Genomic DNA, 24,845 nt, shown 5'->3' on the forward strand with positions numbered 1-24,845 from the left:
CAAAAGATTTGGATTGTAAAATGTTGTATAACACATCAGTTTTTCCAAAAAGGTTTGAAAATATGTGGAGAAGTTTTCTTGTTTCAAAATCTTCCAAAAAGCTAAGAAAACCTCGTGCTTTTATTAGTGTCGGGGTCCCATAGTTCACAATTTTTCACGACGTCTCGAAAAAAGTCCGTAAATTCATTTCTGTATTTTTGCACTGTGATACTTCACCGTGATGTATAATTCCATCTTTTAGGTGTAACAGAAGGAAGTCTTCTACCTACAAACTCTTGTAAAGCATTTATTCGTTTGGAAGATTTCGAAAAGAATGCAGACAATCCATTTAAAGTTTGAAAGAATGATTTGCACACTTTTATATTGGAAAGACCTTGTTGTAATGTTAAATTCAACATATGAGACAAAATTTGCTGAATTTACTTCTTCCTTAATATGATCTTTAATAACATCACCAATCGCTTCAATTATGTCATTCTGTATGGATGGGGAAGTACCACGAAACACCGCTGCAGTATTTAAATGAGTATCCAAAACAGAATCGTATTCTCGAAGTGCATTTAAAAATTCAAGGTAATTTCCTTTGTTTAGTGAATTACAGGATTCATCGTGGCCTCGAAAAGGTTGTTCTTGTTTTCCTAGATATACTACTGTGTCAATCATTCCTTTTAATATTTCTCTATTTTTATGAACTTGTTCATTATGTTGACTTATATTAGCTTTCGAATTGAAGTCAATCATGACTTCAATTCGTTGTTTTCCAAACATTTTGAGAGAAAAAAATGATTGGAACTGCGCTCTTTTGTGTTTTTTCAGTGCCGTTATCATTTGACTAAGGTCAGCATATATACATGGCCAACAGAACAATCTAGATCGAAGTTCGCAGCCTGTTAACCACTCAGTTCGTTCATATGATGAAAATGAAAAATGTCTTGTATATTCACATTTATTGTCTTTATGCTTCATAAATAAATTGGGAAGTGGTGGACGTGGTTTGGCAATTTTGATTATCTTCAATTTAATTTCATAACTTCTTTTTGAAAATAGATTATTTAGAATATCTTCAACAGTATTCTTCATCATTATTGGGGTAAATAAAAAAATATAATCTAGAATAGAAAATTAAATATTGATCATATGTAAATAAGATAATAAACTATTTTACGCCAAAATATAAAAAATGAGTGACCTGTTATTGTGATATAATGTAATAAAAAAGCAGCGACGGACGCAAGAGTTTTTGAAGTTGGCGCACCAAATTCGAGACCAATTTTACTACTGAGCGCTGCCAGCCGACAGATCGACTTCAGCCGTTAAATCTCGGAACAATTTACTTTAGTCGGCGGCCGCGCGCAAGGTCGGCGCGTTATATGTGTTGTTCCAAAACGATCGCTCGCGCGAAAACGTTCAGAGCGAATGACAAATACCAATGCATACTATACACTGCATATTAAAATTTTATAATTTTGCATACTACTGTATGCAAAATGATGTCGCTTTACGGCCTAAATTTTCTAAATTTTTAAATTTATATTTTAGATGGTTTTGCGGGTGTGCGCCGCACACCTAGCACACCCTGAATATACGCCCCTGCTAATAACAGACCATAACATCACTGAACTTAGATATTTTTCAATTCTTTCTTGTACTTAACCATAAGTCGCCTATGCACGTAATCACTTTGCACGATTGTCTCGTTGGAGAAACAAACATACAAAAAAATTACCATGAACATTTATTACGTGAATTGAAAAAAAAAATTAACACATAATTTAAAGGCATACATTAGCAATCTAATCTCGGTGTTGCTTGTCCCATTCGTAACGTTTGTTTTTCACTGTCATTTAAAATAACTGGTACACCCGCCTATTTCGCAATGCAATAGAAACAATTTTTCTGTCCGTCCGAAGGGTCGTTTTGCATTTTCGTCCACATTTGTGCCATTGTGATGTATAGGGTTGCTGTCCTAATGCTAACCTTTTTTTATTCTCATCCCTGACTGATGAGACACTTTGAATTTTTTGGTTATTTCTCGATAAATGTAAGTGTAATTATTATTAAATACTATTTAATTAATCCAGAAATTACGAATTATGAAATTTTTTGATATGGGTGATAGTTTAGAAAGAGATTAGAAAATAAAACGTGGGTATACATATATTCATTATTTTTTTGTTAAAAATCATCGCTTACTTACGTGCATTAAATATTTTAACGCACAACATTTATTTCCTACATTAGTTGCTTGCAAAATATCAAAATATGTAAAATGTTTAAGTGGTCCAATTATTTTGTCACACCTCTGTATATTTTAATTAAATTAAATCCATTCATATATTTTAATAATCACTAATACGAAATTTGGCGCCTTGTTTATGTAAATTAAATGTATATTTTAAAGCTCAATAGTTCATGTTGGTCATGACATGCGTTGATCTTAAAACTCAAAGAATGATTGTGCAAATTTCATGTCGCCGGAGCTCACTGTACGAGAGTTTTTGCTTCTGAAACAAACAGATTTTATGTTTTATTAAAATGGACTATTTTATAATATAATTTTCAATCACTTATAATTTTAACCATATTTTTTTTGGTAATATTAATGTCACTGTGGTGTTGTCATTTGTTAAATGTAATAGGCTATTTTTCTTGTAATAGTAACAGTTACATACTATTAAACATACCAGGAAAATATTTACTGTGCAGTGTTTTCCCATTTTATAATATAGGGAAAGATGAATTAGATTTTTAATATTGTGTTTTATTATTCAATTAGCACAACGTTAGCTTATTAACTTTGATCCATGATATTAGTAAATTTTACATATTTTTTCAAATTGATAATTACTATATTAGTGCTTAAAACATGCATCAAATTGCATGAATTAAATTGATAAAATAACTAAGTTTTGAATGAGGTCAAAGCATTACAAAACAATATGATAATTATTAAATCTTAATCCGAAATCACACACTATTGTTATTGTGTCATAATCAGGAGGAAAACTTAAGTTTTACTAGACAATAATAAGAATAATAATTTGTCATCTTGACAAGATAATTAATTTGTTCGGAATAGCCTATTATAATAATGATTGTATAGAAATAAATGCCTTACGACTATATTAACAATATTTTATTTTATCTTTTCAGCGATTCACACAGTACCTTGCATCGAGTAATTCCAGTTTTCAAGTTAATAATTTCGTCGATAAGAGTGGATTGCAAGGTATTATAAAATTATTCCTTATAAATATTAAATAGTAGTCTAATATATAAAATATCGTAGTGTCATTAATACTTTATTAATTGATAACTTAGTTATTAACATTTGTGCTCTTAACATACTAACGAAGTAATTCTAATTTACATGTGGTGCTGTATGCGCCCGCATTGGTGAGTGTAAACTAACATTTAGCGATAATCTTAATCTAATAAGTATTATAATGAAATTGTTTATTTTCAGGGTATGACATGTCGCCGTTCATCCGGCGCTATGCCAAATACTTGAACGAGAAGGCTCTGTCCTACAGGACGGTAGCTTTCGATTTTTGCAAAGTCAAGAGGGGGTTAGTCTGTCGTTTTTATTTGGCTTTATTTTATTTTATGTAATACTAATGAATGTTTTTGTTTTTTTTTTAGGAAAGAAGAAGGCTCCTTGCGGACGATGAACGCAGAAAAGTTGCTCAAAACTCTGCCGGTGCTCCAATCTCAATTGGATTCATTGTTGGAATTTGATTGCACTTCAAACGACCTCACCAATGGTGTTATCAACATGTGTTTCACGTTGTTGTTCAGAGATTTGATTCGGTTGTTTGCTTGCTACAACGATGGTATTATTAATTTGCTGGAGAAGTATTTCGACATGAACAAGAAGCAGTGTCGCGACGCGCTCGATCTGTATAAAAAGTTCCTCATTCGCATGGATCGCGTCGGAGAATTCCTCAAGGTTTGTTGTGTGTTTTATATATATTTTTTATCCGATAAGATGAATAATGAATTGATGCGCGTTATCAGGTGGCCGAGAACGTCGGCATTGATAAGGGCGAAATTCCAGATCTAACCAAAGCCCCGAGTAGTTTATTAGATGCATTAGAAAGCCACTTAGGCACGCTCGAAGGAAAGAAAGGCTCGGCTGCCAATACGCCGACTCAAACAGCGAGGTATGCATTTATAAATTTATGCTTGATTTATGCTCGAGTATTATGATTTTGTTTGGTTTTACTTGATGTGATTAAAACTTCCTTTTAGATTACACTATTTGAATCGATGTTATAAAATAATAATTTGATAGATTTATTAGTTTTGGTATCAATACGTGAGGCACCAATATGCTCCTTTTTAATACAACTATAAATTATAAATAATAATAATTTTAACTATTAGTTGTTTTTATATTTAAAAATAAAGTCATAAATTTGATCAATTTTCAATATTGTCAATTAATTTTAGGATATGTTTTATATTAAATAATAGCTTTTATCAGTATCGTTATAACAGATTCTAAATTGCTTTTTTTAACATAACTTTTATTTTTATCACATTACTAAATCATTGGCATTTTTGTTTAAAAAAATAATGCTTATTTTATTATTTCTTTGCATCGATTTTGCTATTGATTTTTTATTTTCGCATAGTTGTCTTGATATGTAACAGTAGCACTCTTATTAATTATGTCTTTTTTGTTCTTTTTTCTTTTCTTTATCCACTGACCTCTCTTTATGTAACACCCCAACTTTGTATGCCGATTCCGTATACTAAATTGCAATATTTTTTTTATTTTGAAACGAAAACCCCGTAAATCTATCTCACAATGCATGCACATTGTTTGTCTGATTGGACCGTTGTCGTGTGAATTTTGTTCGCTTCTTGTCGGCACACAATTTCGTTACATAAAAATAATCCTGCTCGTTCCTAATATGTCATAACGTGTTGTTATATTTTTATGCGCCAATTTATTATCAAAAATCGGTTTAATAAATAAGCGCGCAAAAAAATGTGGCAAACGGTATGGGCGCCCTATCCTCTACTGGCAGTTCGTTTGGCAGTGCGGCTGCGTCGACGAGGTTGGATCAGCCTTCTACGAACGGCGGAGGTTTCATAGACGACGTACTCAAGCAGCAGGCTTTAGCTGAAGAAGAAGCCGTGTTGAATCAATATAAGGTACATTGCCATTATTTCAGCATCGATGTTTTAAAAATAATCGTATTCAATGTCATCAATTTTTTATTGTAGTCAAAAGTGCAATCGCCTACAAATTCAGCTGCTGCTATGGCTACAAATCCATTCCTCAGTTCAAATGCACCTCCAGTTCAACAACAGTCTATAGTCGATTTATTCGGATCTCCGCCTCAAAACGATAACTCGTCGCAAGGAGCAAAAGCTTCGGATGACTTATTACAACTCGGCAATCCGTTTGCCGATATGTTTGGAGGTATAGTTATAATGTGATTGCTATTATCGTAAGAATCTAAACATCAGAACCATTTATCATTTCAAATTTTAATACTTTTTAAATTACACATGTGCTTGAATTTCTTCTCGATTGTTTTATTTTAGTTATTGGATAATCTGAGACTTATTGGCATAAACATATCTGAAGTTCTTTTTCTTTGTTCACATTCTTTGTTCTGAACTACCAATTAAATTTTAACTTTCGACAAAATGAGAATTTTTAATCATTTCAATATTCTTATAATTTATAAAATTCGATGCTACAATTTCGTTATATTGTCCAAAATTAATAGTAAATCACTTGATCTTAGGGCTTATTCAAAAACTGTTTTTTAAATTCCAATATTTCCTAAAACTGTTTAACCTGATTTTTGAAGATTTTAAAAAAAAGTTAATATACCAAAAAAATATTTCAGATGAAACTTCGTTTATATAATATAAACGTTGTTACAAAAAAATTAAAATGCTTATATAAAATTGATAACAAAAACAAAACCTCCTCTTTAAGAAATATGTTTTTAAAAATCACAAAACATCCATTAATCGATCACTTAGTGATGATCTAACGAAATTTCCTAAAATAGAAAATACTCTTTGCTGGGTAATAAAGTAGGATGTATTGTTTTCATATCTAAATTTAAATAGAATATCTAAATTTTTTGTTAAAAAGGCACTATTTTTATTTTCGGATACTTCTTATTTTTGAAAATCTAGTCACTATATACCTATTTTTAATAACACCCGTCAAATTGACAGGTTTATACCCATAAATTAAGTGTTAATAATTTGGAACTGATCTTATTTTTTAAAGTTGTCAGTTCATTTGATAAAAATTCGAATATACATTCACTCTAATAAATTTCAATCTCATCATCCAATAGCCTTGTTCGCTAGACGTACTTATCCCAACACTATAAAGTTCCATGATATTAGGATAATAGTGTTCATTCCATATGTGAGAAACACTAATGACATTTAAAGTTAAAATAATACACTCTCTTTATGTTTTACAGCTTTTTATCGTGATTTCTAAACCATCTCGTTTGGCAGTCGAGAATTAGACTTTATTTTCCCTTTTTTACACATACACCTAGTTCTGAAAAAAGGTATTTTTTACGGGACTTGCTAAATTTTTTTTATAAATTCTTCTAATTTGAGAAATTTATGCTTAGCTATTGTCAGACAATACAGTAGATTCCCGGAGAACACGCTCCCTGTGAGTACTACCCTCGAGAACATCTGCGATTTATCCCCAACAACACGATATCACTCCCCGAGAGCACGAACTACATATTGCAAAAAATGTATATGTTAGTGTTTTTAATTATTATTTTTTTAAAAAGAAACTTTCTTGACTATATATCGGAAAAAACGTATTTATCCCATTTTGTATTTTCTAATCCCCCGAGTACATACTCTATCTACCGTGTTATCTGGGATTTAATATTTGAAACCTGATCCCAAGTTGAAAAAAACGGCTTTCGAATGTCGTAAATTTAGCCAAAAAATACAGGTTTTTAAAAACCGACAAGCCCTACTTGATTTCTCTATATTAACATGTGCGCCATTCTGTCTCATGAGTTATTGTGTATTACTTAAATGTTAACAATCAAAAGCTTGCTAATGATATAAAACCATGAATTATAATAGCACTTTAGTCTGAATATATGGCGATTTTTTTTATCCAATTAAAATATTCTAAAAATCTGGAACGAATTATTTTAGGGTTATTGAAAAAATACAAAATCTCCACTATTATTCAGTCATGTACTTAGATTTAGATTTTTTTATGAGTAGTCAAGTTAAATAGGTTGTCTGAAGGTTGTCCCTTAACTATACAGGCGGCCCTCGACTTTCGCACATAATTGGTTCCTGAAAATGTGTGCGAATGTTGAATGTGCGAAAGTCGAAGGAAGTAAAAAAAATTGAAATTGTGTGTATTTTAAAATATTTATTTATCAAGTAAATATAAGATGTTTAAGAGGCGTTTAAGAGACATTTAAGTGGGGTTTGTGGGTGTTTCCTTTGAAAAGTTATCAAGAGTTAACTGTTTTCCACTATTCTTTTTCTTTTCTTCGTATAGTATTTTATAACATGCTATGTTTTATTGATCGCCCCACGCAATTGAGATATGCGTTCTCCATTGGGATCACAATATTCCATAATATTTAAAAAATTGTCAAGGTGCGTGAAGGCTTCATTCATATTTTTCATTGTTAAAGAGTTTTCCAAAATAAACCTGTCTCATTTACATTGAATATTTGGTTAGAGGAATATTCTACATCTTCAATAATTTTTGATAATTAGGAAATAAATTCCTTTGCAGCATCTTTATCCGCATCAGCCGATTCTCCAGTAAATTTAATATTATGAAAAGAATACCTCATTTTAAAATTGTAAAACCAACCGTTACTTGCTTGAAAAACCGTGTTAAAATATTTTTTTAATCTCCTTTCAATCTTTGTGCAAACTAAGAGCTTTTGCTTGAATAATTGAAATACTCAGAGACATCTTGTTGATGTTGGTCATTGATCTACGATGACAAAGGTTTTCCATTTCATCCATTTTTTTTTGCTGTGTTTTTTTGGAAACATATCATTAAAGATTGTGGAAATATATCTTTATTTTCCACACCTTCCAACGTATTCTTTAATTATATTTTTATTTTGCAAAAATGAACATATTGTAGACCTGTTTGTATCATATGAACGTCCGATTGAAACAAAAGATTCACCGCTATCAGAACGTTTTTTAAAAAAAAAAAAAATTGTTTTTTTAAATGTGCGAATTGTGCGAAAGTCGAGAGCCGCCTGTATATGTACTTTATTTCTAAAAGCATTTAATAACTAAAATATAATGTATAAACAATAATGGAATGCTCATCAAATATTGGTATAATATTAGTGAGACTGCGCCTTAATGGTATTTTTCCTAATTAGGCCTAGAAAATTAACTAGAATGTACGCAAATATTCATTGCCTTTGTTGAAAATGTAATTAAATGTCTCATAGCTTCGATTATGAGAATAGAACGTCCGATTGAAGCAAAAGATTCACCGCTATCAGAACGTCTAATAAGTTCCATCTTTGTCTCGATCGTGTGAAGTTTATGAGTCCTTGATTTCTTTTTGTTTGTATCAATACTGAAGTTTTTCCATTTCTCATGTTTATATTTTTTTTTTAATTTTAAATTTAAAAAAATGTTTTTTAAAATGTGCGAAAGTCGAGGTCCGCCTATATCTAGGGTACCTCAAAACAGTGAAAGATCGTTGATCGTACATTTACGGCGATACCGCTCAAAGGTCTTATGAAGTTTAGCCGCTAATGTTTGTTTCTAAAATGTTTTCGACCTATAAAAATACACATTCACTAACATGTATACTAAATATGATAGTGTTGTCTGTTATCAATCATTTTTCATTTATCTAATTATATTTACAGCCTCTCCCGCTCCGATCGCAGCAGCACCCACCGCCGCACAACCGCCATGGATGACCAACAACACAAACGGCTTCGGTTCCAGCAATCACACCCAAGCATCTCAAAACAACACATTTGTGTCAGAGTCAAACTTCAGCAACGTGTTCGGAAACAATGACTCCACAGGTATAAAGCTTACTAATAACACTCACTCGCCGATCCACAGTTATTAATCGCAAATGACGCCTGTTACATTTTAAATATAAAAAAATATTAAATATTAACACCACTTTTTAAAATTAATATATTTTAGACAAATCGCTAAAAATTACACCCGGTGATTGAAAAATCATTTTAGCATGTATTAGTTACCTTACCCTCTCTTTAGAATCTTCATGTCGACATTCGAGCATGCGATTATTATACTGATTTTTTAATATTTATGAATATTAGCAAAAGTTTATTAGCAGTAATCTTTTATCGAGGTATACGTCTTTTATGTGCAAGCAGCTGCTGGATCGCTGGTCAATCCTTTCGCCGGGGATACACTCCCGCTCGGTGGAGGCTCCCCCGCTCGTCCTCCCCCACCGTCCCAGCCCAAATCTGCTCTCGATGATCTCAATGATACAATTCTAATGGCGCTCGGCGGTTCCCCCTCAAAACAACCTCCACAACAACAATCCCTATCAATGTCCTCGCAGCAATTTGGCTCGCCGGCCAAACAGCAACAGCCACTATCACAAATGGGTTTGTGATTTGAACGTCAATGATGATATTGTTGCTATATGCTTGAAGTTTTGGTAGTTTTCATTATTATTACGATTTAAAAAAATAATATATTTAGGATATCAATAGTGCTTTTGCAAAATGCTTGCGCATTTAGAGTTGATTGTGTTATTTATAATAAACGATTTAAACTCTTTGCAAATATCATCATAATATTATTAAAAGCTTATAGTGTTTCTTTGTGTGTGTGTATTTTTTGAATTTGATGAATTTATTTATCTCATCTTGGCCACTTCCATTATAAATTTTTTATATTATATAAATCCCACCTAATAATTTATTGACATATCATACTAATATATGTATAGACTATTAGCGATATAATTATCGTATTAATATAAGCTTCTATTTATTATAGTATTTTTAAAATTCACATACTACCACATTATCAACGTAATCGAGATCAAAAATCAACGTTCACTGTTAGTCCGATGTAAATTTTTATGTTGCTGTTTGGTTTGTTTTTTTTTATTTTGCATTTTTTGCATGCATTTTATTTTAATGTTTGATTTACTTTAGTGGTGTTTAATATACATTTTTCAAATGAACATTAACGCTTTATCGTCGTCTCTTTCTTTCTCCTTCTGGCATATCATTGTTTAAATGTAACAAGCTGTTTCACGGAAACATTTCATTAATTAACCATAACAATTACCATCGGGTAATCTCAATAGTTTTCGCACATCAATCAAGACACTCATTTCCGCGCACGTTTTAATCAAGAGTCATTCAAACCACATTTTACTAGCTTATTAATAATTTTTCATGCTTTGATTCATCATCAAAAAAAAAATGAAAACTACTGGAACATCACTATATATGTATTCGCTTACGATGTAAAGACGAGCAAATTAATATCTCGCACTTGCTCGTCTTTGTCGCAATCGTCACACCGTCATGATTTCTTCTCCTATTCTCACGGAACGGTCGCTCTCGAGATCATTAAAACATCTTTCCTGCTTGGGGATGCAATGTTGAATGTGCTTAAGTCATTGGTCGGGTTGTTGGCGGGTTGGCAGGCTTTGATGGCATGGGAGACGTGCTGCGGCCCGCGGGCGTCGGAGGTGCCGTCGGCGGTGCTCAACCTGTCACTGGTGGTCTTGCAGGGGCGCAGGCGGGGGCGCCGACGCAGCAAACCGGGAAAGTGCTCACTGGCGATCTAGACTCGTCGTTAGCGCTCCTGGCGAACAACCTCACCATCAACAAGAGCGCTCAGCAAGCTGTCAAGTGAGTTTTGAATATTACGTCTGTCCAAATTCATAGATTACCGTTTATTGTCTGATCGGAATCATTTAACCTCTTCCCTGACACAATTAGAGTGAAAGATTATTTTATAACAAGCTATTTATTATCAACGTTATGTCTAGAATATTGGAAACGTTACATTACGTTTTTCTTTTTAACATTAATGCAATACACTACTGTGCAAGATTTTGAAGTTTTTCTTTATTTATTATTTAATTTGATGTGCCTTAACCGTTTGAATGCCGTAAGGATGCTGGTGTCCACTTATAAATGAATGCTGCGACGACATGGGTGTCCATTTTTAGTTTTGTATTTTTTTTTGTGTATTTACTGAATTCTTGTAGAAAGTTGTATGTCGTTAAGCGTTTCTTTAAATTACAAAAAAAAAAACAAAAAAAATTAAAACAATTGCGTCAAAAGGGAACAAAAATTTGGACACGTAGTTAATTTACGCATTCAGAAAGTTAAATGCCGTTAAAATTAAAATGACGCATTAGTGAGTCAGCGGCTCACAATGTGCTAAATTTAAAATACGGTTTTGATTTTGTATTTTATTTGTAATATAAAAACCGTTAAAATTAAAATGACGCATAAGTGAGTCAGCGGCTCATAATGTGTTAAATTTAAAATATGGTTTTGATTTTATATTTTATTTGTAATATAAATAGGGGCGTGCAGTGGAATTCTCCGAAAAATACTGCAAAATCTGGCGCAGTAGGCTGGAGTCCTCAACCCATGGCTGCAACGACAGGCGCCGGCTATAGACCCATGGTAAGAACATCCTTTATTTTATTACTATTACTATATACACAGACCACGTCTAAACTCTGCGATTGGAAGAAAGACATAATTGATCATATAATATACAATATTACACTTTGAGCATGTATATTTCTTGTTATTTATAAATATCAGCTTTCTTCCAATTGTATCGCTTTCAATATTTAATTCGTATTGTGTTGTTATTTACTTTATAATAGAGTTTTATCTTGCATCTATTTTTGACGTTGTTCGGAAAATAGTGCTTGTGATATTGATATTCTAAATCGAGTACTATTTTACGAACAACTTAATCAAGTCAATTTAAATTCACTGAAAATTGATTGCAATATTAATTACTGTTTCAGTGTACATACATATATTATATTTAATTTCACTAGTTGAGCAAACAAATGTATTATACATTCATAACCCACAAACTATCTAACATAGGAATCGCAATAATATAAGTTATTGTAATTTCTGCTACCTGTGCAATTATGCATGCATGAACACAAAACACAAACCCACACACCGTTAGATTTCGATCGTGAGCTATATATTATATATTTTATATAATATATTCCTGCTTGTTATATTATACATATCATTATGTGTTACGTATTTTAAATGCTCAGTCATTGTCGCTCATAGTACTTTTCGTATAGGCGAGAGCAAACTGTACGTGCTGTTATCATTGAATGCATGCGCATTTTGTTTTTTTATGTTTTTACAGGGCCAAGGCATGCAGTTACCCTCTATGTCCCATACATTCCATAACCAACACATATTTAACATGGTAAGTCGGAAAATATAAGAATATATACCTAAAAAGTTATTATAAACGGAAAGGAACGATGTATGTCCGTAAATAATTTGAAGACTATTAGCTACTTCATTTCTTCAACGATCGACGGTGTCTATTTTTCTATCTAAAACCCTCAACTCAATGCACTTTCGGTATATATATATGAGAATCGTTTAAAATATGTTTTGGAATGTACTGTTTTTATTTATCATTTGGCTTTGAACGTAGATCACGTATGTAGTATTTTAAAGAAGCATAGAATCGAGCATCCATCTCTCCCGTAAATAGTTTTAATCAATATTGTATATAAATATTAAATTTAGTATATAGCACTTCTTTGGTTTTTATTATTATTATTATTATGAAAGCATGCTACGACGTCGTCGAATTGCCGTTTCTTTAACATTCATATTGTAATATATAAAATTATCTCTTTTCCTGCACATCTAAACTAATCAACTCGTGTCTTATCTATCGTTTTTTGTGGTGACGGATATATTGGGACAGCAGCAGCCTCAGCAGCCGCCGAGTGGGACGCCGTTACTCGGGAACGCGCCCGCTCGTCCGCCACCCCCCGCCGCAACACAGCCTACCGTCCCGTTAGATCCTTTCGGGGCTCTGTAGGGTATGACACGCTTTCCATTAATTATACCTTTCGAGTCTTTTGACCTTCCGTGTTATATATACTATATATATTGTACCTAGTTATGCAGAAAGCGCGGATTTCGTTACATTTTAGATAATTTGTAGAAAGTTCTGCATGATTACGTTCAATTGAACATTTTTGGTGAAGGGTTATCTTATTTTGTAAATAGTAACGTCACTTTGCTAACATCACCGTATAGTAGATATATTATTAGAGCATGTTTTCGATTGAATGAAACATTTTAACATACTGATTTGTATATTTCAGGATATTAAATGGAACTAAGTGTATATATCCAAGATCATCATTGTTGCATCGTCGTCGGCCGAATTTTATTGCTAGGAATTCAATTCACAACTATTTATTGATATTTTTTTAACAAACGTATCATGGATTAGCAAAATTATGTAATACGATTTTGTGTAGGGAATGTGTTTTATGATTTTTTTATGTATTGCATGCACGCGGAGCTCCGAGGCGAACGTAGAACTGTGTTTTTCCTATATAAATTAATACGACAATGAAAGAATCGCCTCGGACCGTCTGCGATTCCTCAAGGAGGGACGTACGTACATCTCACTGATGAATCATTATATATTTTTAATATTAAGAAATGGTGATACGAAATTTGTAAATTTTTGTTTTGTTATTATTATTATTACGTAATAATTTCTATGTATAGGATATTTTTTAAGTTATATATTATTTAATATGTCAGTTTTATTAGATAATTGAAGATATGCATTATATATATAATAAAGTATATATTTATATATATTCATCATGGAATTGCTAAATCAATCATTAATTAGGTGGATTCGTTTCCGTTATCGCTTGTTCGATCGTTTTAACATTGCAGGTTTTTTAAATATGTCCCGTTGACGAGAATCTGGGAGTCTTCCGAGCGGCAAATCGCCGTCTAGTCTCGTGTTCTAAGTTGGGGACGATTACTCTATCTATTATATTTAAAAAGTATATACTAGCTACCCTCGCCATCGCTGTATACATTATTTTTATAATTTATCAATCTCCCGTCCAGTGTTTTATATGATACATACCGCTCTCCGACGTAGTCTATCGCAGAACCTCCCTTAGCAACGTGGACATTTCTAGACCGATTTATTGTCTTCGAATTAAATTATCATCATCGCTTTTAGCCTGACTTTATAGTGATCGCGTTTCACTTGAGATTATTTGGAGTCGTCTCTGATATTATCGAGGTAGTAATATTCCATTAGCTTATTTTATTGAATGTTTATAAATGAAAATCAATGTAATAATATTATTATGATAAATCGTGATAGCAATATTGCTCTATTTACATTACCTATATATGTATGTCTGTACATGCGTACGTATTGTATATTTATTTCGCTTATTACTATGTACAAAAATCGTTTTAGTACGATTGTGATGATGTTGTTTTTCATAAGTCACCATTAGACTAATATTTTTTGTCGTGCAATTGATGAGAAAATCCTTTTCTTTTATAGTGTGCACGATCTCTGTGCATTTTTAGTATTGAGATTTGTTTATTTAAAACGTTTCCTTGTCGACTTTTATTGTTAATTTTATATAAACAAAGAGAGGTAGCGCCGTTGTGTTAAAAGTGACGAACGGGTGATATGTCAGCGAAAAGCGCACGGACAGCGGTGATTTTTGACATGTCCTGTATAGTCGATGAATATTATTTTTTTAAGATACAGAGTAATTTTTTTCGACTGGATAATATATTAAATATACAATATATTATTTTTGAAATTGTATTATACAGTTTAAACGTAAGGTTATTAAATATATACATACTTATAAATATTTAGCACCGTTTCTTAGATATTAGATCGAATCGTCTCCGATCGCAGAGGTCTTTCGTAAATATTGCAAATTGAAGAACATTAAATGTAAAAGAATAAATATATATTATATATATACACATTAAAAATATAAATGTTTTAAAATTGTCAAAAAAAAAGTTAAAGCGCGTTATATATGATATCGAAGAGAAATTTATCTAACAATAATAATTGCTGTTATGAAAATATATATATACAAGAAAAACTTATGTTACGTTAAGACAATACAATGTAAGTAGCGTTAGCAGATATACAACGAAATAATAATTATACCGTTGGATTTATATAACTTCCGAAGCGATATAGTGAAACTTTAAAACGATCCTATTCGACGGATAATTGTCTTTTTGTTGTGTATGTGTACATAATATATAAAAGTATTGTACCTATGTATGTATGTGTGTGGACATATATTCATACGCTTGAGCAAAATACAAATGTCTAGGGAACAATATATAGCGTTGCGTGGATTGTTCGCGCATGTCCTGTTCTGTATAGAAATGTGCTAATTGAAAGAAAAAAAAAACACTTGTAAAATTTACTTATGATCAACGTCAAATAAATGTAGTTGACATATTTAAATTTTTGTTTTATTTCGGGATAAAAAAAATACACACAAACATTGGTCCTTACGTATATTTTCAAAATTTAATAATATAATAATACATCATACTTTCTATTCATAAGTTTTGCAACAGTTTTTAATTTTCCACGTCTACTTTCCGTTTATAACTACTGATTTATTTTTTTCCAACAATTTACATTGTAAATTAATTAACTGCACGAGTGTGTATGTATACATTTACCTCTACAACTATGACTTGTTCAATTTTAATAATTCAAAATATGAGCAGCGTTTACGTTCGCGAAGCACCATTATTCACCGTTATTGAATTACTCTTTTCAATTATACAAGCATACAAACAAATGAATATATATATATATACATCAAGAATCTATATATTTTTTGGCACAGTTGTTTTTCAATGGAAATGTATTTTGTATTTTTATAATAAGAAAAACAAATCGCATACTTGTTAATAATTGATTATTAAAATTAAATATAAAACATATTTACAATAATAATGAAACATTTTGCATTATGATAACAGATATAAATAATAATTATTGATTATTTAAACATACCATATATGTGATATGATAAAGATATGTTTTTAATAAAAAAAAATATTTAGGTTATATATTATATATATTACGATTGAAAGGAATTCAAAATAATTAAACAAGATTTGCCCATTCAATAACTGATATAATAAAAGTAAATTTAATGAAAATATATAAATATATGGTACATAAATATATACATATTTATATACTATGCGTAGTACGAAGGTTAAAAAACGTTCAATTTATTTTTTAACATTTTAACAGCTTATGAATATTTTTTTATTTATCTTTTTTTAGAAAAAATATAAAATTAAATATATTCAATAAAAACAATGACTGAATATAGCTGCAAATGTATAAATATATATTTACAAAATAAAATCATAAACATATAAAGAAGAAAATTTTTTTATAAACATCATTTTTCGATCTATTGTTCGATGTTGAAGATGAAGACGATGAATATTTACAAAACTGCAACAACAAAGACAATTGACAATTTTTCGATGATACGATATAAAACATTCGCGTATACAATTTCAGAGGTAGTCAGTATCCAGGAATCTATATTATCTTTTCGATTTGATATATTACTCGGAAACATATAAAATAAAATTTCCCAATTCTCATACAAATAATGTATAATATTATATAAATACAATGAAGCAGTTTTCAATATATGTATGTATAAATAACAACAATTATAAAAACAATTGGCTTGCAGTTGCGTATGACTGGAAATAATATTACAACCGTACATAAAACACTAATGTCCTATCGGTTCGACGTAATTGGCCGGATAAAGACCTACACGTCCGTCTTTACGACCTTTGCACCAGCCCTGTTCGTCTTCGTCTTCTAACTTTTCGAATAATTCGCCTAAAACAAACAGTCGATATATTGCAAAATTGATCAATTTAACGAGGATTATTAAAGAATTGAACCTTGTCTAAAACTGAGTTCGTCGCTTTCGGCTCCTTGGTAATCGTACAACGCGCGCACCGGAACGCCGGGTTCGCCGTTATCGGTTAACGGTTCTACGTTTCCGTCTACCCCGTCTTCGTCCCATTCTTCTTCGTCGAAAGGATTCTCCTTACTGTCGTTGGGGTTTGCCTTTGCCGCCCCCGCTGCGGTGGCAGCTCCTGCTGTTGAATTTGTTGGTGATGTGGCGGTCGGTTTAGGACCGGTTCCATTACTGAAATACAAATCGTTAATACTCTCATATAAAAAATATGTATTATAAATTATTAAAATCGTACGTTATTGTTTTTTGAGGCGACGATATCATCGGCTTTTTATCTGGAGCCGATGTCGACGAAGAGTCGTTCTTCTCAATTTTTTCTTTATTATTTGTTAACGTTCCGGTCACTGAAGGCGCTTTCGAAGCTTTGTTGTTAATTGGCGGTAATTCCTAAAATGAAATATTAAATTATTTAAAATTCAACCGATATGTAAGGCACGAATCATTTACATGTTAAAATAACGATTAGAAATATTCAATAAAATAAAATTTAATGAATCAAACCTTGTTATTTTTTCTTAACGTGTAGACACCGATATCTTGTGTACTCTATGAATGCAGAACAACATGCGATTGAAATAAAAATAAAAACAAGCAAAATTAAATTATGTTAATATGCTATAAAAAAATAATTATTACAGTAAAACATTCTAATTCGGCTTTTTTTATAAATGCATTAAATCAAATCAAATTTAACAAAAAATTCTTGGTCAAATAATATAAAAAATATTGAGATCCTAATTTAAAAGAAGGAACTACTTTTTATATTTGTCATAATATTATGAGAATGTTGATTCCTTTTTTAGATTAGTTTCATATAAACTATTTGGACTGTTTATATTTATTAATTTTACGGATATTCAAAATAAAAACATTGATTATTATACGAAGACCCAGAATATAAGTAAACTAAATAGAAGACTTACACTACTGAAAATATTTCAATGTCAACAGTTCAACATCGGATTAAGAGAAGTGAAACTCTGCTACTACATATTAAAAATAAGAAGCGGTACGACTGTGCCAAAAGACATCGAAATTAAAATTTAGAATGTATCAACAAAATGGACAGTATAGCAGTGTTCTTTTTGAGCAGCGGAAACTAGCAAGCTCATAAAAATTTATGGTATTTCAAAGAAGAACAATTTTAGAAAAGACTAAAAAATATTAATTGGGTCCTTTTAGATCTTTTGAAGAATAAAAGCCTATAAAACTAACTGCTTTATTTATTTCTAATTTTTTTAAGAACACGCTTGTTTCTTCATCAGCATGATGCGCGTACCAATCGCATTTTAAATCGCAGATCAGAAAGAATTTTGTGAAAGGACCTGAACAAAAGATGCTGTTCCCAAGGATTTTTTCATTTGCGGAAGTCGGAATTGAAAATTATTAGAATCCCGTGAATTTTATGATTTTGAAAATATCACACAAAAATTTTTTTGAAACGAATCCCGTGATCCGCCATTAGGTGACGATAATACTATTGGAATGCGCCGGCAGGTACCTTAACAAGAGAAGTCTAAAAATTATATCATCGCCGTTTTAAGCAAAGAAAATTTTAACTATATATTTAATAGACAATAAGCAAATAGTCTGTTTCCACCCAGAATCATGGTATTGGCCAGACAATCGTAAGTAATAGAGAAAAGGACTGTCCTGAATTTTTGAATTCGCTGGTATATTTACTCTTTAAGAGTTACCAGCAGATTCAAAAATAATTTATAATTAAAAACATTAAAACCACAAAACAAAATATGAAAAATAAATCAAAAACCTTTTTACTGATAGTGTATATATTAAAAAAAGGCAATTTTAAATATAGTACATTGTTTGTAAGATTCCTTATTAAGTAATAGACATTAAATGTTGTCGTATGTTTAGAATAATTGTAATTTTATGACGTCACGCATTAGTTTATGAAAACTGAAATTAAAAACATTGTATAAGGTCAAAAATGTATCTAAATTAAATTTTATATATATATTTTTTATCATTTATATTCTATGAAGTATTTTTTTAATAATATTTTATCACAGTAAAATTGGAACCAAAGCGACGAATTAGATAAGTTTTATTGTATCATCAGTAAGAACGCTGAAAATAATAGAATAAAAAATAAAAATTACATGTAAGTCTTCGCCGACCGGCCGCTGGTTGATGAGCGTTATTGGCCCCGCGGGGATGCTTTCCTTGGACTTGCCTTTAGCAATTTCTCTAAACTCCTCCGTGTATTCCTATTGACGTGTCAGTCGGCATTCCAACGGTTGTTATACAAAACGCATCAAGGCAACACACGAGCATTATTTAATCAGAAGTAGTTGCACGTGCACAAACCAATGAAAATGTGGATGATGGAAATAAATGAAAAGAAAAAAAAACAAACAACAAAATTAATAACAATGCTATACATAAAAACAAAAATTATAAAATAAATAACAATTATAATAAATCGTCGATATTCCGTAATAAGAGAATCGTGGTTGGTGGTAAATGGTGATTGGATGATCTACTGACATAAGTGCAGCACCCTTGTGTATAGTTTGGGGGTAGCGGTGGTAAGACCGTTTGTATTTTTTTTAAATTGCTGCATTGTGGAAGCGCCGTTTAAACGTATCCATGATATAGCCAAATTTTGTGTACCAAAAATCCACTATCCACTCCGGCCGATATGGTGCCGATCGAAGGCGCCACCCTCGTCGCCCATGGCCTCTCGCTGTTCGCTGATACGCGACGTCTCATTTTAGGAAGGGACAAGAATGGTAAAGCATAGCGCGTTTCTTCGATGGCGTTACGGGTAGACGCCGGTAGATTTTTCAAGCTCGAGAAACACCCTGCGAGACATTCCTTTCTTCGCTTATGCGACACATCGTCACCATCATCATCATCATCATCATGATCACCATTGTCGTCGTTAATCGACGGTATCTTTGAAAATCATTCATTAATGTTATCAATGTTTTATTCATTTAACGTTCAAGTGCGTCTACCAACTTAATATATAAATATTGGGTTAAATTGTATGAAATATGCTTATATAAGATTCATTTATGTTATATTCTTAATACATTTTTAAAGTTGTTTGATTTTATCAATATTTTTACGATAATTAATCAGTGTATATATAATAAAAATCATTATGATAATATTATTATATCACGAAGGTGAGTCAAAGGTGGTTCAAAACTATTCCTCTGTAATTTGGCAGTGCCCGAAAAGAGGCATGTAATACGAAGGCATAGCAGTAGTTTAAAATATCTGCATCAATTTCTGAAACGTATAACTCATATAAAAATTCATTGACGATTTAAAGTTCAGTGTAGTGATGCATATGTGTCACTCAAGCAAGTGTACTTCCGGATATGAGTCTTTGATTAGAATGGCTTTTTACGGGAAAGATTAAGGGTAAACACAATTTCAAATATGACAACGGTTGAAACGATTCAAATATTTCATTTGATTCTTATATCGCAAAGATTTCATACGCACCAACCCAATAAAAAAAAAAAAAAACGGAACACGACGATGCTCGACTATGTGCAAATCATGCATAGCACACACACATAAACATTATAAAACAACAAAGAACATCGCTATTCAGAGCAATATGAGCATACCTCAAATTGCGGCCACTGCATGGCCATATTAACGCCGTGGTTGTTGGACCACCATTTGAGATCTTTCTGATGGTCCGCGTTGTTCACCGTATGATGGAATTCTTCATATATTTGCGGTAGGCTGCAACACGCAAAAACGTTAAATACGCACGTCCGAAGATGAAGCTTATCGCATACTATCGAACACTCACACTGGATCTTGACTAACGTTTAGGCATTTGTGTATGGAGAACATTATTTGCTTGAAGAACGAAAGCCTCTGGGCTTCCATGGCTTGGCATCTGTCGAACACGACGGTCATGTCCTCCATGTAACGCGAGTTGTAAGCGTCTATTTCTTTCAGGGCGGCTTCGTATTTTTCTCGCCAGCGAGCGACGTCTTCTTTGCTCTTGGAGACTCTCTCTTGCATTTTTTTCAACTGAAACCGTAGTGATTCATTTTAATGCGAATGATATATGAAATTGTATAAAACACAAACATGTGCTGCTAATGAATGCGTAATGTTATATGATATTTGTGGTGATAAACGTTAAAAACGGTAGTCACAGTGATAAGTGTATGATGTGTTAGTAGTGTATTGAATGTTATTGGTGATAATTTTATTTATGATTAGTGATAAAGCAAAAACATTACACATCACCATAAAAAGCCATGCAATTCTTACCGAGGCGGAGCGCTGCAATGCCGCCGCGTAGACAGTGAAACCAAAAAATGAAAAAAGAAAACCAACCGACATAATATAATAGTGTTCTAAACATATACGTATATATGTACATATAAATATAGTAATGAATGTGAACACATTGATAAGTCAAAATATTTCAGGGTCAAAGAAATCGATAATAATACACAAGACATTGGAAACGTCTTACTAAAAACTTCTGAATGGAACACTAGCGATAAGATATATTGTATGGTACACTCTACAGCAGTGAGCATCACATCTTTTACTTTTTATACAAAACACACAGACACTGGAGCTAACACAAAGATACGGTAGGTACTGTGATATTACATATGTATTATTTTTTTTGTGCGAAATGGGCCGAAATATTTATTTTTATAGTCGGATGTAACACAGACGAAAAACATTGAAATGAACATTGCTGCTTCAACAAGAGAAGCGAGAATGTATCGCTTCTCCTTCGCATTCACAAAAAGAATGCCGATGCACTAATGCAGTACGAATTTTTTAATGTGTCACAGCAAACTGTCACTCACAATTTTTCATAGCGACTTTTTAAAAATTGAAAATGTACTACCAATCTTCTTCTTTTACGTCATTAGAAAGTGATAGTATTGTTGGAACGAAACCAAATAAAAGTGACTTCCAACTTAACCGTGATTTTATTTTGAATTTATATTTTTTAATTGTATTTTAAAATATGTATATTTTTTATGTATGTAAATTTAAATCTATTATATATGTATATAATTTATATCACTATTTAACAAAAATATTTTATTAATTTTTTAAATGTTTTTAATTGTATTTTTTAAATAATATATCATATGTTTAAAATTGTTATCAACTTCTGCTAAACTCTCCAAAATATGCTGCAGTTTCCCGATAATAACTGTTATTGCAGCGCAGGTAGAAACAAAAACAACACACAATCGTATTTTCGTGCGACGTATACAACTTTATTCTTGTGACTCGGCTCTGTCTTTAGGTTTGTAGCTCTATTATATTCGGAGGTATTTATATTATATATACCAAAACTGTAATTGTGAAAGCATTGAACATATACATATGTGAGCAAAGATGAGAAATTCACTAAACCCCACTGCGATTTATTTTCTTGCTTTAGTCAATATTAATTGGCAATTCGCCGTGATAATAAATAAATCGTAAGGTCAGACGCCCAATTTGACAAAAATTGACTTGAGAGTTGAATGTTTCGCTCGTGGTTAATTGTATATGCTGAGAGATGAAAATAATTCAACAAAGCGCTAAGCTTAAGTTATCTATAAAAATACATATATTTTATTAAAATAACAAAATATCACAGTTCCTCGGAATATTAACATACGTGAAAACTTCATAAAGAGATATATCGGATCCTTAGTGCTCAGTACTCATATATTTCGACGTTTAGAGCAATGACTGTTACTATTATTATTATTTATTTATTGCAAATATTCCGATGCAATAATGTACTACAACCGCGTCAACACAATCAACAACTACTAAGCAAGTAGTGAGAAATCAGACTGAAAACAAAATCTGTAAGCTTACAATCGATATATGTAACTATGCACAGCCTATTTAACAAGATATTCATCCGCGAGATTAAGAAAATTTAGGAAAACCTAATCTGTGATGACGGATAGGAATTATTAACTTAGACTTAACGTATATATTATATTATATTTATGTATAAATCTCTAAGTTTTTAGCTTTTTTAATTATTTTAAATTAAGAAAAAAATTGTGCATCACCACCTCATAAACCGCCACTAGTTAGGTTACTCTTATAATTTCTCACTATTGTTATTTAATGCATCCCATTTAAATGATAGATAAGAATGTTAGTTTGTTTAAACGTATTATAGGATGTTATTAGTAACCCTATAGATTTTAAATATAATTTTTCTTTGACAAAATATATATCGAAAAACATATTTTTTAAATTAAAAATATATTTAATATCTTATAGATAATTGCCAAAGTTAAAAACAATCAATATTGACTTATCAACGTATTCACACCACCGTATCTGTAAAATACACAATGTATCAATAAATATATACAAAGAAAACTTGTCTTTGCGGAAAACACGCTAACACACTTCACAGGGCACTTATGAAATCAAAAATTCATTCACTATTGATCATGTTCATTAAAAAAAAACTAAGGCAATATAAGATTGACATTATTTTATAAGGAACGATACTTTTTCACCCCCGCTAGAGAACGAACAGGTGTTCCGAAACGGAATTCAGTCGAAGCAGTCAAATATTAATGTAACACAAAACGAACCGAGCACGTCCCAAATAAATATATCATAATCGACCTAAAACCGATTCACAGAATCACAATAGCGACATAACTCAAAACCTTCGATGTAAAATATAGAAGCGCAACACCATAATGCCGAATGCAAAAGTGAAACCCTCTCACCGTTTTTTTATATATCCATTAATATATCAAAATAAATAATTAGTTCACCTGGTCTTGACTCATGGACGTGTCTCCGGTAGCGTTCTTTTCTTGGTTAATGGCCGTTCTTTGCTGCTTGCACGCGGAGTGGTATTCCGTCCGCGCTCTATCCACCCTCTGCAGGAGTTTGTACCAGGGCTTCTGTGCTTTTTTGAACGCCTCCTCCATCTCTTTGCGTTCTTTGATTTGGATCATGGACTGTAAGTTTAAATATATAAATAAAATGTTATGCAACGTTGCGCCGCTTTGCAATTATGACAATTGGTCGTTGACGTAAAAGTGCTGCGTCCGAATTGCACGTTATGCAAATGTGTATAGCGTTACAAGGAAGTGTTCAATTTGGGACACTGGAGCTCTACTTTTGAGCTATCTTATACTTTGTGTATAGCAAACGAACCCTAAAATATAAATAAATAAGCGATGGATCAAACTATTTATTATGTGACAGAGAAAAGATATTAAAACTTATATTTACTACTTGATTATTGTTGATTAAGCTTGGCTAAAAATAGTGAAGTTGATATTTATAATTGTTTTGATGTTGAGTAAGTATATATTTGTTTACTCTTTCTGAAGAGCCGTCTTCTAATCTATGTATGTAAATATAACAAGAATCTAGTTACTTAAATAGCTTAATTTTGTAATGTAATTTATATTATTTTAAAATAAAAATATAACGTAAACAATCTTACTCAATTCAAGCTTTAAATAATAATTAAAGTACTAGTTCATATAAATAAAATAAATCACCCTATGATAAGTTTCTTTTTGCCAATTTTTCAATTGCTGTACAACATCATTGCATAGATTATCTCTGATTTTTATGTGGAGGTCGCACAGTCGATCAGACTCCACCAAAACACCTTTACATGCCGCTTCCATTGTACCATATTCAGGACCTGAAACAATCAAACACACAAGTTATATTATTTATTGTGTACAAAAATCGC

At 31.7% G+C, this 24,845-nt stretch overlaps 2 protein-coding genes across 19 annotated transcripts in view; one reads left to right on the plus strand and one right to left on the minus strand.

Annotated features, from left to right (window-relative positions):
• lap (phosphatidylinositol-binding clathrin assembly protein lap) overlaps positions 1-13,538 on the plus strand; it is a 58,897-nt gene extending 45,359 nt beyond the window's left edge. Inside the window, exons 3-15 of one of the 11 annotated variants that reach the window (XM_088196631.1) lie at positions 3,154-3,229; positions 3,467-3,569; positions 3,643-3,949; positions 4,018-4,163; positions 4,986-5,163; positions 5,236-5,434; positions 8,895-9,059; positions 9,384-9,620; positions 10,766-10,886; positions 11,573-11,675; positions 12,400-12,462; positions 12,979-13,096; positions 13,385-13,525. In XM_088196631.1, coding sequence (XP_088052757.1) covers positions 3,154-3,229; positions 3,467-3,569; positions 3,643-3,949; positions 4,018-4,163; positions 4,986-5,163; positions 5,236-5,434; positions 8,895-9,059; positions 9,384-9,620; positions 10,766-10,886; positions 11,573-11,675; positions 12,400-12,462; positions 12,979-13,095 — 1,815 coding nt within the window. In that variant the 3' untranslated portion in view covers position 13,096; positions 13,385-13,525. Of the gene's footprint in view, positions 1-3,153; positions 3,397-3,466; positions 3,570-3,642; positions 3,950-4,017; positions 4,164-4,985; positions 5,164-5,235; positions 5,435-8,894; positions 9,060-9,383; positions 9,621-10,678; positions 10,887-11,572; positions 11,676-12,399; positions 12,463-12,978; positions 13,097-13,384 lie in introns of all 11 variants that reach the window. The other 10 variants (XM_088196632.1, XM_088196634.1, XM_088196641.1 and 7 more) reach the window with 10 other exon arrangements.
• A 3,183-nt stretch (positions 13,539-16,721) lies between these two features.
• The window catches only part of Synd (protein kinase C and casein kinase substrate in neurons protein Synd), a 76,828-nt gene continuing 68,704 nt past the window's right edge, over positions 16,722-24,845 (minus strand). The window contains exons 3-12 of one of the 8 annotated variants that reach the window (XM_088196643.1): positions 24,646-24,794; positions 23,905-24,093; positions 21,398-21,409; positions 20,925-21,151; positions 20,734-20,854; positions 19,246-19,353; positions 17,624-17,668; positions 17,358-17,509; positions 17,043-17,293; positions 16,722-16,977 (exon numbers count right to left, since the gene is read on the minus strand). In XM_088196643.1, the coding sequence (XP_088052769.1) occupies positions 16,865-16,977; positions 17,043-17,293; positions 17,358-17,509; positions 17,624-17,668; positions 19,246-19,353; positions 20,734-20,854; positions 20,925-21,151; positions 21,398-21,409; positions 23,905-24,093; positions 24,646-24,794 (1,367 nt within the window). In that variant the 3' untranslated portion in view covers positions 16,722-16,864. Of the gene's footprint in view, positions 16,978-17,042; positions 17,294-17,357; positions 17,510-17,623; positions 17,669-19,245; positions 19,354-20,733; positions 20,855-20,924; positions 21,152-21,397; positions 21,410-23,904; positions 24,294-24,370; positions 24,795-24,845 lie in introns of those variants that run through there. The other 7 variants (XM_088196647.1, XM_088196649.1, XM_088196644.1 and 4 more) reach the window with 7 other exon arrangements.

Source organism: Plectrocnemia conspersa, unplaced genomic scaffold (genome assembly GCF_051122295.1).
Source record: "Plectrocnemia conspersa isolate PC_06_02 unplaced genomic scaffold, ASM5112229v1 ptg000011l, whole genome shotgun sequence".
NCBI lineage: Eukaryota > Metazoa > Arthropoda > Insecta > Trichoptera > Polycentropodidae > Plectrocnemia > Plectrocnemia conspersa.